Below are 15,323 nucleotides of genomic sequence, written 5' to 3' on the forward strand. Positions count from 1 at the left end.
CACTTCAAAAAACATTTACCTTTGGAGGTGTGATGAATAAATGCTGTAGTTCCATCTTCCAGCTGAACTGCCTGTCCATCTTCCAGACGCAAGCTGTCCCCTGTTTGGAAGAAAGAATTACAATGCTTCAACAATAGTTTGAAAAATCCATTAGTTAGAAAAACAATCTCTTCAGAACTGTTTGCATTAAGATGAGAAATGAAGCTGTTTTCATGAGCATTAATTAGTCAATATCAATATTTGCCAGTAATACAGTATTTAAAAATACATTTCTTGTATTATTACACTTACTACTTTTAGGCATGGGTACATGTTGAACATAAGCTGCAGAACCATCTTCTAGTTGAATCACTTGGCCATCCATCAATTTACCATCTGAAATACATTGTCAGATTCTTTAAAAATATTCTGTATGATCTTTTACACTTTAAACACACAGTTGATACTTTCAGTATTAAAATATCAGTAAAAAAGTCACAGAGAAACGCTGGTAAAGATGAAGCACAATATGGCTGTATAATAATGGTTTTTAAATTCTGGGATAAAAAACGGGGATAAAAGGCATGATCGTTGAAGTAAATTTATCCACCATAAAGTACTATTACCTATTAGCTATTATTACCTATCCACTACACAGAATGTTGATATTTGGGTTTGAGGCATAAAGACCATCTAATTTCTGTTTGACTTATGTCCTAAGATTTGATACCTGCACTTTATTAGTACTGGAAATAAACATTTATTTTATATTATTACTGTAAAACCCCAAATGAGATTACAGCTTTGTAAACACTGTAAAGATTTTCCCTGATTTTACAAGACAAAGGGGTTTACAATCCAAAGACAGGGTTAAACAGGCGAATACAATGTCAATACAAGTAAACTTCTAGCCATTTACTTACCTTTAGAATTGTGCTGTATGTAAGCTGTGGAGCCATCAGCAAGGGTAACTGCTTGCAAACTTACACCTTCCATATTTTCTAAGTTGTCACCATCTAGTAAGGAAAAAAGTTCATATTTACTATTAGCAACATCAAACCGTAAAAATCACTAGTTAAGTAACTCCAAAAATAATGACATCATTTAAAACATACTGATTTTAGAAATAATAATAGGTAATAGTTCTTATCTGCTCTCTGGTTTTTGAACTTTGAAAATATACTAGTTCTATAAACATGACAGCTACAATGTTATTTGCCTTAACTGAAAAAGTTATGTCATTGAATAGATGACTACGAAGTTCAGGTTTTAGAAGAAATACTAATTAGGTCATGAGCCCCAACAGTGAAATGATGATATATATTTGTATCAATAATTTTGTTTTGTACGCTATTACCTATCATTAATATATGCAAATCTGTTTAGATTAAAATAGATTTATGAAAAAAATTTTATCAGTTAAAATCATAACATAGCTGTGAGAAAACATCAAGTTTAAACCAATCCTAAATCATCAATCTATTTTAAAACTGAACTACTTTAATATATACTTAGATGAAAGTTACAAAGTATAAAACAGTGTATCTATTGTGAGAATTAAGTCAGATTTCATAGTCCTTATTTTGGTACATTTATACTCCCATTACCTTAATTAAGAGGTTGTTCTCTTTCAGAATTAAATCAGTGAGTTTAATGAATCTCAGCTAGCTAAGAATAATTTTCTGATTTGTGTTAGATTCTTCATTTAGAATATGCTACCTGAGTTTTAGAGTTTTATCTGAATTTCTAACAGAAAAGACACAATAACGTACAGATATTTTAACTGAATGTTTACCTTGCACAGCTACAGCTTCTGTCAGACAGAGAGTCACGTGCTGGGCCTCCATTCCTCCTCCAGAAAATTCAGTCATTCCCTGAGAGTCTCGATTTATCTGAGCTAGTAACATTGTCCACCTAGAAAGAAAGGATTCACAAAACATAAGTACAAAATATAAATACAGAACCAGAACTAGTTAAATACAAGCCGAGTTTAATTGCATTTTTATGCAAATACTACAAACATTTTATGTTACTTTCCACATAGACACGATGCAATGAATGACTTATCTGGAAGGAAAGTCAATGGAAAAAAAAAAGTTATTTCAAATAGTTAAATATTATTACATTAATTAACTAAGCTATTAAGAACTTCAGGCATCATTTAGTAAATTGAAGAATTGAAGTCAAACTAAAGAAAAGAAAAATGTACAAAGAAAAGTGGTGGTAATGATGGTACAAATAATGAGACCTTTTTATCCCCAGAATTACAATAAAGCTGACAATTCACCCATGGTCATCCGTAACACCAGAGCCTTTACTATATATAAAAAATATCTCCAGTGCCATTAAGAGTTTCAGAAGCAGATATTGGTGAAACACACACTTCACACACTTGATTAGCAAGTCTGACTGAATGATCCAGCTATGTCACTAAACTTTCCAGGAAGATTTATATCACATTTATATCATATATACACACACACACACTTACAAAATAATAAGGGATCTCACAATAAAGTGCATTAATAAGAAAACAAGATAGTGATTGCTCAGTGACAGTCACAACTCTACACGTATCTCACAGAACTGCCCATCTCTTTGGATACGAATTTTTTATCCAGGCAAGTTTCAATATGGGATTTAAGAAGTCTATTTAATCTGAAAGGCTGTTGCTAATTTTCAGTATTACTGGATTAAGCTATAAAGTAAATGTTGGCTTTCACCACAGGAAAAAACTGAATGACTGAATTCTGCAAGCCCTTTAGTTAATGCCACATGCAGTGAGATGTGGATGTAAGGAAAAACAGTACATGGAATTGCAATCTAGGCTACACAGTCAACAGTTTTTCCTACAATAAGCAGTAGTTAGATAATCCACAAAAAAAGGTACAGATAAACAATCAAGGCTTTTAATCTTAGCATGATTCCATGGCCAACTGTTTTGTAATTCAAGACTGAGAAGAATAATTTAGGATTTTTTTACTTATGACTAAATTTCTAAATAACTAGACTACTTTTACCTCTATGATGTGAAAATCTGCCCTTGAAAACAAGCAACTCATCAGTGGTCTCAAAAACCACTGTGAAACTCATGTTAGTAGCTCAGAACTAAGGGATAATGACAGCAAACGTATACCATTTAGATACTCCACAGCGCCTGCAGCATTTACCAGCTTTGATACGCTAATTCAATAGTTGAAAATTTGGAATATTTTCCAAATAGATCCAGGTGACTTTGAACCAGTTTCTGTCTTCCAGGGCAGCAGGCAGCTGCAGAAGCCTCTTGGCCTCAGCAGAGTGAGCCAACCCAGAACCAGCTGCTCCCAAGCACAGCGCAGCAGATGTGTCCCCGTGCTCCAACTTGTGATGTGGCGTTATACCGAGTACTGCCACATCTCCCGAGACTGGGCCTGTACTCTAAATCACGTTGGTGCATGCGAGATTCTTGTTGACAGTTTGGTTATCTGTTAAAGATCCTGGTTAATGGAATAGATATAGTTTAATGAAGAAAGGGGAAGGGGTAGCTTAAGAAAGGTTGTAAGTCTCCTGTAAAAAGTAAAAAAACACTGTTGTTTTCATGAGTTACCTTACATTGAATATCGTATATGAAAAAACACCGTTCAGGATTAGTACACAATTCAGTAAGAAATACACTTTTCAAGATTAAAATCCTACCTAATATCCATCTGGAATATTAAGGACATAAAATACAGGTTTGAAATAGAGAATCTGAACCTTGGAACAACGCTAGGCATCAAAATGAAGAAACAGTTAAGACAAAGTAAAATAAAAATCCAAAGGGGTGTAAGAGATTTGTCTAACCTCCAAGGGAAGGTGGGAAATTCTTGTTGGCAGCATGCTTTTCAAGAAAAGAAGCTCTTATAGAAAATGAGGTCCCTAAAATGGGTGTAATACAACAGGAAAAGAGCCAGCACAAAGAAGCCACTCAGGCTAAATAGCATTTATACTAAATGTTTCTAAAGAAAATGAAATAGCTAGGGTTTTGGGGGGATGCTATAGCCTAAAGAACAGGAACTTTAGGCTATAAAGTGTCCTAGGACACGAGATCATGAGTTCGACTCCTTGCTCTGCCATCTCCAAGTTATTGACTTTGGACAAGTAACTTTGTTCCCTATTACTCAGCGTTATCCCTATCCTAATATATGGACAAAACACTGACCTAGAAAGCACTTTGCTTGTAAACCACAAATGGGAGAACACAGTATAGCCTGCAAGACCAGCTTAAGCGAGCACTGTAGCAAGCAGTCCCACCCTCAGTGCTCATGCACTGTATAATGATTAAGATCAAAAAATTCACGCAGTTTGAAAAAAATTAACCAGCACCAAGAAAGGTTTTATTGTAGACCAGTTTGTTGGGACTGCTTTTCTGGAGGTACTGCCAACTTGCAGCAAGTCTAATTAATTATGGTATCAGACAGTAATGGGGCACAGAGGTTACCTGCCTTCTTAACTGCTAGCACAGTGTTCTGTATTGACAACGGATTTCTGTTCATTCCATTTTCAGGATGCCTTCCAGAAGTAGGCTGAAAACCATCGAGACCACTTCACACATCAGGGAAGGAAGGCTACACAACCACTGTTTTTGACTATCTTCTGAAACAACTCCAGCAGGGACTGGATCTTGAAGGTGTTTCAGCTCAGGTCTATTTCAGAGGATTCCCCCTCTTAGATAAAGTATCTCTTAAGAAGCCCTCATCATCTATACTATCTGCCTTTAAAATAGAATGACGACCTTCCTCCAAGCTTATGCCTCTTCTCTGAGCACTGGGGAAGTGGAGAAGAAGCTAGTTGACTCAGACAACTGCAAAGTCCTGCAACAGTCAGAGCAGAACACACTGTTTAAAGGGTCAATGGCTATTTTAGAAAAAAAAAAAAAAAAAAAAGGAATCTAATGCAAATTAATTCAGGGGCCAAAGGAGAAAAAATACTTGTTTAAATTATTTTACAGTGTTTGCTACTGTAATGCGGACCATCATACGCTATGAGAAATCAGTGAACTGCTGCACGCAGAATACTCATTCGTTTCCTCTAACCCAGGCTTTAGATGACCAGTTAGAGATAGCTGTGATGTCCCAATTCTGACTCCTTTCAAATTACCCCTTCCAACCTATCCTCTTCCCAATCCTCTGCTCTTCTGTTAGCTTCTTATCCTCAACTCCATCTCCTCTCCTAGAAGCACTGCCTTCCTTCTTCAGCCGGCCCTATCACAGTACCAAATTTTCAGTGCATTCCTCTTTAGCCCATCCTTCTTGTCAAAACAACCCAATGCACTGACAAATCCATTCCAAGTCCTTCTGCAACTAGTCCCCAAGTCTTCTTTTACTGCTGGTCTGGCTGATAGTCTCCATCACACCATCACCTACCACCTTCCTGCCTCTCTGTCTCACGATGGTCCGAGTTCAGCCCCTTCGAAGCACACTGCCTGTATGGGAGCTTGTACCACTGGGGCTCCCCCAGAGCAAAACCCCAGCTTTCCCTCGCTGTTCGGCAATGCAGCAGTTCTGCTGTGTTACTATGCTGTGCAGGGAGGAAGGCCCTCAGGCAAAAGCAGAACATCTGGTCACTTTTCGGGCTCTCTTCTTACCCCCCCAGCGAAGAAGACAGGCTAAGCAGACAGCTCTTTGAAGTCTGAGGAAGAGGATGGGGAGAGAACAAAGAAGAGGTAAGGCTGGCCAACACTGCAGAGAAATGGGTCAGGATACCTCAATGAAACTGTTTCATAGACCTTGCTGCTACAGCATCATTATTTGTTTTACCTTTTTTGTTTGTTAAATTAGCGTGGGCAACTACTGGCACAGATTGCCAAGAAAGGTTACAGACTCTCTGTCCTTGTAGCTATTCAAGACTTGATAAAGCCCTATGCAACCTGCCCAAATCAGCATCACCATGCTGCTAGTACATCATTCACCATGCAAATCTCATCTCCTATCGTATTTTTATTGCTTTTTTTTAAATTATTATTTTGAAGCCAGTCTGTTTTGATCAAATCAAAGCATCTTCCCTTACACTTAGCTTCTTTCTTCATTGTGCTCCCACCCCTTTTCTGCTAACTGGCTTATATGCTGTTCTCTCCCCAGCCTCCAATACATTTGTCTTCACCCTTCCAATGCAAACCTCACCAGCATCCCCCCCAATCCACCTCACAGCTTTTATTTCTGTGTATTTGCATCACTCAGTTTTTTCTTTAAACCTCCTGTCTGCCAGGAATTTTGCCAGCATGAACCTGGAAGAGAAAGACTTCCTTTACCAACTTCAAATATCGCAGCTCATTAGTTAAAAAGCTGTTGAAAGCAGCCATTTTTAGGAAAACACACGAACCCTGGCCTGAGGCCCGCATGGCTGCTAGACGAGATTGATGCACATGTACATGTAACCAACACAATATGCACATATACATGCACATGTACTTATGATGGTTAATCTCAAAAGCTGTCTGTCCTACAGGAGAGACACAAGTACAGACTTCATCAGGAGGTACTCACTGAAGTGAAAAATCATGACTCGATGCTGGCAACTCTTGCGTATCTTCATGGCTCACGTGCAGCTCAAGCTGCAGGTCTGAGAGGCACGTAGCAACAGGATTTGGGAAGACGTTCACAAGGACTGCAATACGTCTTGATTCCTGACATGTTCAGTCACCAAAACATTCACGCACAGAGAATCTTACCTTTTTTTTTTTTTTTTTTTTTTTTTAAAGATTGTTGGAATACTACCCCTCGAAAAAAACAGCCCGAGACAAAAATGACTAGTCTGAAAAAACCCCGAACTGAAAACAGGGTCTGAGAGAAGGAAGCAAAAGCCAGTCGCAAGAAGTGATGCTGAAACAGGTCTCACACTGGTAGTCACAGGGTAAAAGCAGTCTGTCACCTGTGCTGCTGACTTCACAACGCTTTTTGACAAAAGCTGCACCGGAAACGTAAAATACGCCACCCACCAGGGTACGTGCGCATTAATTTTTTTATTAAAAATAAAATAAAATCCTCCAAATGGGAAAAACAGTAAACTTTAATATGCTTTAAGTTCTCAAAACTCAGAAGTCTGCGGCAAAGGGGGGAAGGACTTCTCCTGAAGACTTGATGAAGTGGCCTGTTTAGAGAGCACCTACCGCAATTCTTCACCCCACTAACTCATTCACCATAGAATGGACTCTTTTGGGTGCTGTCACTTGCTTAGGAGAGAAGATGCAATGCTAAAAGAGAAGTTTTTATGTACACTATATAGCAGCTGGAAACAGAAGCCTTAGCTGAAAATTAGGAATTGAATAAGTAGGAAACAGCAGGTGGGATTTAGGCAATTGAAAAGAAAAGCAAGCACTGGTAGAGAGCATGTCACCGTGCAGAAGAAATTGGGTTTGGAGGAGTGGGAAGTCAAGCAGCTGAGAGGAGACCGAGACTTTGGTAGTTGAGAATGTAGCAAACAACAGCTGAAAAAAGCAGGAATTTGGCATTTCCAGAATGCCTATAAGACTGCATTGCTGGGCAAAGAAAAAGAACTGTAGTAATGATAGCAGAAACTCCTCAGAGAGGGAAAAAAAAAAAAAAGGATGATACTTAGGGAATCAGTAACAGGAAATTGAATAGTTTTTAATAGTAGTCAAGTAGGAAAAGTTACGGTTATAAAACGCAAGGAAAGAAAAGAAAGATCTAGCATGTGCAGGATGAAAGACCTATGAAAGGAGGACAGGAAAAAAAGCTACTCCGGACATTAGGCTACCTTGTGATTGTTCATGCTTGTTGCACAGACAGCACTAAGAAGTTTGAAATAACATCCATTTATTTCAAAACAAACATTACTTTTATTTTTAATACACTTCTAATAATGTACAAAACTGTTGTAATTTTATTAAACTTTTAAAAACAGCAATCAATTACCAATCCAGAAAAGTGAAGTGGCAAATGACACAACCCCACAACTGCAAAACTTTCATTGAGGAACTTTAGGAAACTGTATTCCTACGTTGGACAAAGCTGGATCCCAAGATCAGCTCATGTCTGTCGGCACACTAACATAATTAAGGTTTTTCTGAATTAAATACTGGATGCATTAGGGTCCTTAACAACTGATATGATTGCAAATACCCATGCAGTCATTTCCCTGAAGGAGTCTGGTTAACAAACATTTGTGAAATACCAAAATTAATACCTACAATTAGCATTCTGGTTAAATGCACTTCAACTGGTAACATGCATTCCAGCCTTCCAGGTCTCAGTGTAAAAAATGACTGACAGACTGAAAAACAGAGTAGCCCAGATACAATTTGTGTTAGAGGTATAGCTTACTCATTACGTGAAGTCGTCTGACAGCTGTAAGCTCACAAATACAAACACAGTGGTACTAAGGCTCTCAAAAAATCTTACTTCTGTTCCCCTACGTACCTGTATGATAATCTTTTCCAGGTATAACCCTGGAAATCTGTAGCAGGGTCAGAAATGAAACCTAGATCCTGTTGACGCTTTGATCCAGCGTTTCAGGAGATGAGACATGGATTTCTGTCTCCTTCAACTGCCCTTGCCACTTCCAGTACTTTACCAACGCACTGAAGCACTGATTTCATAACTGTAATTGGTCAGATTGACTTGTAGTGGATAAACGTAACGAGCTACTTGATGTTAGGCATTTCTTTATTTCTTAGTGCTTTGTTCTATAACTTGAACTTCCTTTATATTATTTTTTCCAATCACTTGTAAAGGCAACCCCCACATTAATTAAGCAGCAATTTCCACCATATTACAGGAACAAGGCCGAAATACAGAAAAAAACCCTCTACTAAGGAATCTGTAACAGCTGGATTCAGAGAGACTGGTCATTGAAGAGGGGTAAGGTACGCAATTTAATAGCACGTTACAGACGTATTTTCTGGAGAGCAGGAAGTGCTGCAAATTATGAACCACGGGATCTAACCCTGGCCCTGAAGAACCTAATGAAGACCAATAGCACTGTCAAGTGCATAAGCATGATGTACGCGCTCTGAATGGCAGCACAGTTAACTTGCAAAGACTTGCATCACCCGAAGCAGAGGCTTGTTGTCAAACTTGAGGCTGTTACTACTCTTTTTGCAGTATTTCAAACTTTTTGTTCCCCCAGAGATGCATCATACTGATAATGCAGTTCAAGACTAATTCACTGCCAGAATTTGATATCTCTTCACAAATAACATACAAATGTAAAATCAAACATACCACTGCCGTAACAAAGCACAGCTGACTTCAGTAAGCAGTAATAACATTTAACTTCACCTAATTGCTTTACATGCCAGCAGTCTTCCCCAAGTCATCACCATACAGTCAATTTGCACTGCAAATCATAGCTATGAAGCATGAATGTTACTCTCTGAGATCAGTTCTTGCATTTTATAAAAAAAATAATGGATTAACCAGTGCAAAATAATAACAGTTACAAACCCTCATCCTAACCAGTACAATGAGATTATACATCTGTGTGTGATTTCATTCTGTGGCAGTGCTAAGGATGCTATGCTTTTCCAGACTTGTGGCATTAAAAAAAACAAACAAACAACAGGGGCAGATCAGAAAGCCACCCACCAAGATGTCCTACACATGTGGAGAAGACTCTGGTTGATCTTGATTATGACTGCTCACTTCGTGTTTCTTGAAGGTATTAAAGAAGAAATTACTGGTTAGGCAATGCAGGTCAGAGTAGTTCCGTCAGCATATTTACTGTCAGCGCTGACAGAACACTAATTGAACTCATGCTGCAGCTCTGGGACAAACACCTCCTCAAACAGAACAGAACTTCCACGATCACATTTGTCTTGAGTGGCACAAGTACATGACAACACTGCTCCTGGGTAGCTAACCCAGTGACCAGCGAGGCTTTAGATGTAGCCCAAGAAAGGGCCATAAAATCTGTAGCAAAATGTAAAATTCAGACGTGACTGAAAACAGCACTACATCATTCAGAGTATTTGTGTGTGTGCACGCACTGGTTTGCAGGCAGACTGACAAGAGGAACAACATGAACTCAGCTAGCAAAACACACCAGCAAGTTTCTCTGAACTCAGACGGTCTTCCTTGCTCAAGCTGAGACACATTCCCCGTCCCAGAGAAATTTGCTTTACCAATGCTCACTCATACCTTCCTTTCTTTAAAAAATAAAACCAAAACCCCACAACTCTCTACTGCAGACTGGTAATAAATTATTTTTGCTTACACAGACAAAAAAGTAAGGATAAATAATAATATGCATGTTCAGAAACTGAATGCTAGGCCAGCAATCAGAAAAAAGCTTGTAGGTCATCTGACTTTGTTTTATACCTGAAAAACTTAGAATGCTATTGACAAAGCTGAAAGAAAATTTGAAATATTTTTCAGCATGTTAGTGAGATAAGCCACTACAGATTTCATCCCAAGTGTATTTTTCCCCTGGCAGTTGCAAAGCAAGAAAGAGACTAAAAGCTCTTAACTGATGAACCTCTGTGTCTTCACATCTACTGGTTTTGAGGGGTTGTTGCTTCACAGTACATACATATACACAAAGTAATGGACATACAAATAATGCATCCAGATGACATGCTTCAGAATTGTATTCAAATTACTTATATGAAATGAGCAGTAATGCATCTCTAGTGAAAAAAAAGGGTACACAAGGTACACATCTTCTGAAGCACTTCAGGGGGCTACTCCTTAATCCTACAGACAGAAAAACTCTGGTTATATAAGTGTTTCAAAAGAACAGGAAGAACAAAACAAGGAATATCTGATGAATATGTGAGTATTTAAAGGCTGAAAAAATTGAAAGACACTGAGGCCAACTATTTCAATCAGTTTTACTTTCATATCAAACAGAATTCTGAGTCTCTTAATTGTCAAGAAATCACAAAAGCATCTAATTTACATCAGCAAAGCAGTTAATCCTGACTGTGCCCACTTAAATCCTCCAAATATGCTGGGACTGCCAACAAAATAAGGAATTTTGACTGGGTTGTGTGGATATGAGTTAATTAGTAATCTGATAACTACATTGCAGATGTATCAGTATTAGCCATAACAACCTGCAGTGTTTTAGGCAATGCTTGTCTTTTAGAAACCCATTGGAAAGCCTTCTGAGCTATGAACCTTTACCCTGAATTACAAAAAAAACCAAACAGATTTTAAGTGTAAACTGGAAAACGCAGCATCTAAATATATTCTAATACCATGATATCTTCGTATGAATATGCTTAAGATATGGGCATCACCAACAAACTTGCAAATACAGATCATCTTCCAGCTCCAGAGAATTCTGTCGTCAGTCATGAAGTCCAAGAGCAGACTTTTCCCCCCTCAAGCATTTACAGAAAAAAACATTCAGCAGATGACAAAATACAGACTGAGGGCAGCAGCAAGTGGTTATAAGTGTAAATCTGATGTCAACTTGGAACACTGTACAACTTGCTGGAACTGTAAATTCCATTCAGAACTGAGAATTTCGGTTATTTAACAAGTGTTATCTTGGTGGAGCAAAGTGCAATCCTACTGTATTATTAAGAAAGCAGTGTAGCCCAGAAAATTTTAGCATTCACTGGAAGCATTCACTAATTTTGTCCAATCTGGTTTTTGTGTCACTGATCAACAACTCCTGGTGTGCAAAGCAGAGCAGGAAGACCAAAACCATAGTTCAATGAGTAAATACAACCAAAACCAAATTAAGTTCCAGACAGAGCCCCTTAAAACCAACTGTGCCACAATGCGAACACAATTGGTCATGTTGTATGGCTTCCTTTCACTCCTCCCCCAGAAATGCAGTGTCTATGGGCAGGCACCTCCCTTCCATTTCTCACTCCATCCATAGGATACCTGAACACATCTCTATTTACAGGAATTGGCGTTTCAGATTCCAGATGAGAATCCATCTGTTAGGACCATGATCTACTCGAGGGACCCAGAAGCTGCACAGAGCTTCTGAGCTTCAGAGCACAAATTTTCAGGAGCCCTCGGGGCACAAGGATAGACTACTCATTTCACGGTCTCTTTACCAGGTCCACCTATTCCCTTGCAGAACAGTAGAGAAAAAAAACAAACTGACCACCTGTTGGTTGGGAAAGCACAGAAAGCACACTGGTGAGCTGTAGAAAAGTTGAAGCAATGTGATGATACAGGAAGAAAAGCCAGTGGCATGGAAAGGCAAACAAAGGTTGGCCTGGGCTGCTATTGTATGTACATACACAGCTCAGAGGCAGTAGAAGTTACAGGAGATGGTGTGGGAAGCGGAAATCCTGGGGACGATCACGGAAGACAGTAAGAGTCAAAATGCAGACAGGAAAAGAGTAATTAAAGAATCAGACTACAAAAGCACAGATGTGTTCTACCTCTCAACTACTTGTGTTATGTGCATCGTAACATTTGAAACTGGAAGAATTTCTCTGATGACCAGGAACGTGTCAATCGCTTTGCGCATGGAAGCTCATCTACGTTCATTGGGCCCTATACTTTGGAAAACAAAATTTGTTTGACACCAATGCCAACTAAAGACTCCTCAGAACTTAACAGTGTTTCTCAAAGACACCACCTATGCTGAGCATGTTTTACCCCAGAATTCTAAAGCCAAGAATTACATATGACAGCAAAAAAGACCAATGTCCTAAACTTTAACTGAAGCCCAATTACACTGTCAAAGAAACAACCCAGTTCAAAATGCCTTCTTTTTAGCTTTATTAAAAAAAACAAAAACATGCATTTTAAAAGGCCATTACATTAAGTTTGCAACAACACTCCAAAGTTAGTAAATACTAAAATTAACTGGACCTTAACTTGGATGTGTTTGTTCATTACAACATGGACACCCAACTACACCAAGTTAAGAACTCAGTGTCTCCTGAGTCACACGAGCAGCCCGACCAAAGCTGTGCAGGATCTGTTCCAGTCAGCTCAGTACCCATTCACTCCTTGTGGCAAGGGCTTCCTACTGCATGGCTCTGTGGATTCAGGTGGCCAAGGGACTAGCTTGAGCCAGTTGCTGTGTTACCCCAATTACATTCTGTTACGGGATCCACCGCCCTGTCCTTCTGCACAGCAGTAAGTTTTTAAAGAGGTGTTAGGATGAACACATTTCTTTTTCAGGAGAGAACATAAGCTTGACCACTGCGTGTAACCAGTTACCCCAAATCCTCACACACAGGATCACGCACGTTAGGGGGTACATCCCAATCACCTTCAGTATTCGCTGTTATGTGGAGCAAAGACCCTCAAAAATAGGCTGTGGGTCAGATGAATCACTCTGCTGTTTCTAGATACCCTTCTCATACACTCACTAAACTCAACCTCGTCAAGTAACATACATGTCTATATGCACACATGCATGTAAATACACACACCACGTTTAAGGAATGCCTAGCAAAGATGGCATCCAGGAAGAGACCGTCACGACCACCAAAGTTAAGCTGAGGAACCTCAGCCTGCTTGCCCTGCACGCGTGGCAGCACTGCAGGTGAGAAGGCAGCCCAGCAGCTGCACAGCCGTCAGCAGGTACAGAAGCAGCAGCCCACTGCTCACACCGTGCTCTCTGCTCAACCCCCTGTCGAGTCCCTTCTCCTGGGTACTACAGAACAGCGACACGTGGGCCAGCAGCAGTTTGACATGCTGAAGCAGAACAGAATTTGAGGTAGTCTAGACAAAAACAAATTTACAAAGCTAATTCTGGCACACGTTATCAGAGAATATACCTCCTCGTATTATCTCCGTGCCTACCTCCACTGAGAAAAGGGAACGCCAGCTTATGCCAGAAGTACTTGGATGTCTAAGCATCAAGAGTTACACAGGCATGAAGACATGGGATGAATGAAGCCTGTGTGACTGAATTTTTACTCTTGTATTTGCTTATTTGAGCCTTGCAGTATAAGGCAAAATAATTCTTCTTCAAGAAGAATACTAGGAACGAAACATTATTCCATTACCATAATGAAAACAGTTTATGTAAATTATGTAATCAATTTGAAATACTTTTATCAAAAACTAAAACACTTATCCCACATAGCTCAATTAAACTGCCATCTACTACCAAAGCAATTGTGTATTATTTGACTACATACTCCCCAGTTTTTCTGTGACACTTCAGTGAAAAGCTTCTGACTTACCTACGCCTTGAAAGATCAAGACTTTAATTCATAAAATACAAAGAAATAAGCCACGAGATCACAGTTCCGTTATACTCTGCTGCCCTACATGGCAAGTGCACTTACACAAAGAAGCTGGAACATGCTACATACATATGACTGCCCTTAAAAAGGTTAAGGACAAACACACTTGATTTCTCAGGTACTATCACCCTGAAACTGTGACAGAAAGGTCTGGTTTATAGCCCTTGAAAATGTAACAGATTTATACCACCTAGAGCAGAATTTTGAGAAAACTTTTTAACATGCGTAACGTTTTGATGGGAAGACCATATGGCTGGCCTTTCCGCAGCGGGGGGAGCAGGAGGAGCGCTGCTTAACAGTGCTGCTATCAGTATGCATGTCACTGAAGATGCAGTTCTTCAGCGCTTGAAAAGAGATCTCAGGAGATTTTTTATACCCAGTGGAGCTGCTGAGGTGTATGCTTCACTGACACCTCGTGTAAAAGCGCAACGCGCTTCTTGATGAACAACCACCACAAGTCAGAACTTAACAGAGAATTAACATCTCTGGGCTGTTGCAGGAGGCATTCCCGGAGGAGCAGCTTCCAGCGACCTCGCTCTACTCAAAGCTCTGGGCCAGGAGCTGAGGGGCACAGGCGAGAGCAGCCCGCAGAACGTCTGCGGCGGCCGCACCGGCGCTGCGAGGACCTGGGCGCCACGGGGCCCGGCGGCCGCCTCCCGGAGCCCCGCGCGGGGCCTGCGGCGCTGCCAGGACGGCCCCGGCCGGGAGAGCGCCGGCCGCGACGGCTCCACCGCGGCGCTGCGGGCTCGGCGCCGCCGCCCGGGCTCAGACAAAAGGCGGAGGCGCCGCCGAGCCCCCCGAGGCGCGAGGGCACCGGGCACGGCCCCGCGCCCCCTCCCCGCCGCCCCCGGCCGTGACACAGCGGCCAACGGGCGCACCGGGCCCGCGAGGGGGCGGCCGGCGGGGGTCCCCCGGGGGCTGGGGCGGGGACAGAGCGGCGGCGGGCGGCCTGGCGGCCCAACGGGCCTCCCCGGCGGCGGACGGGGGAGGGGGGGCCGGGCCGCGCGGCGGGCGGCGGGGCCGCGGTCCCCCGGTGCCGGCGGGTGCCCCCGCTGCCCGCTGCCCCCGCTCGCTGCCCCGCGGCGCCTCCCCGCGCGGCGCGGAGGGCGCGGCCCGGCCCGGCGTGGCTGCTCATGGGCCCAAGGCGGAGATGGCGGTGGTTAGAATAAGGCACACTGGGTAGGGACAC

General features: G+C 41.3%; 2 protein-coding genes across 2 annotated transcripts in view; one reads left to right on the forward strand and one right to left on the reverse strand.

The window, feature by feature from the left end:
• Positions 1-15,323, reverse strand: part of ZNF143 (zinc finger protein 143) — a 39,416-nt gene that overhangs the window by 23,942 nt on the left and 151 nt on the right. Inside the window, exons 2-5 of the mRNA XM_035550127.2 lie at positions 1,775-1,893; positions 903-995; positions 292-375; positions 20-100 (exon numbers count right to left, since the gene is read on the reverse strand). Coding sequence (XP_035406020.1) covers positions 20-100; positions 292-375; positions 903-995; positions 1,775-1,886 — 370 coding nt within the window. The 5' untranslated portion in view covers positions 1,887-1,893. The remainder of the gene's footprint in view (positions 1-19; positions 101-291; positions 376-902; positions 996-1,774; positions 1,894-15,323) is intronic.
• Positions 5,389-15,298, forward strand: LOC126913310 (translation initiation factor IF-2-like). Its single transcript, XM_050710805.1, has 3 exons — positions 5,389-5,424; positions 6,445-6,556; positions 14,634-15,298. Exons 1-3 carry the CDS (start codon positions 5,389-5,391, stop codon positions 15,296-15,298), a joined length of 813 nt encoding a protein of 270 aa, XP_050566762.1.

The sequence above is a fragment of the Cygnus atratus genome, chromosome 5 (genome assembly GCF_013377495.2).
Source record: "Cygnus atratus isolate AKBS03 ecotype Queensland, Australia chromosome 5, CAtr_DNAZoo_HiC_assembly, whole genome shotgun sequence".
Taxonomy (NCBI): Eukaryota; Metazoa; Chordata; class Aves; order Anseriformes; family Anatidae; genus Cygnus; species Cygnus atratus.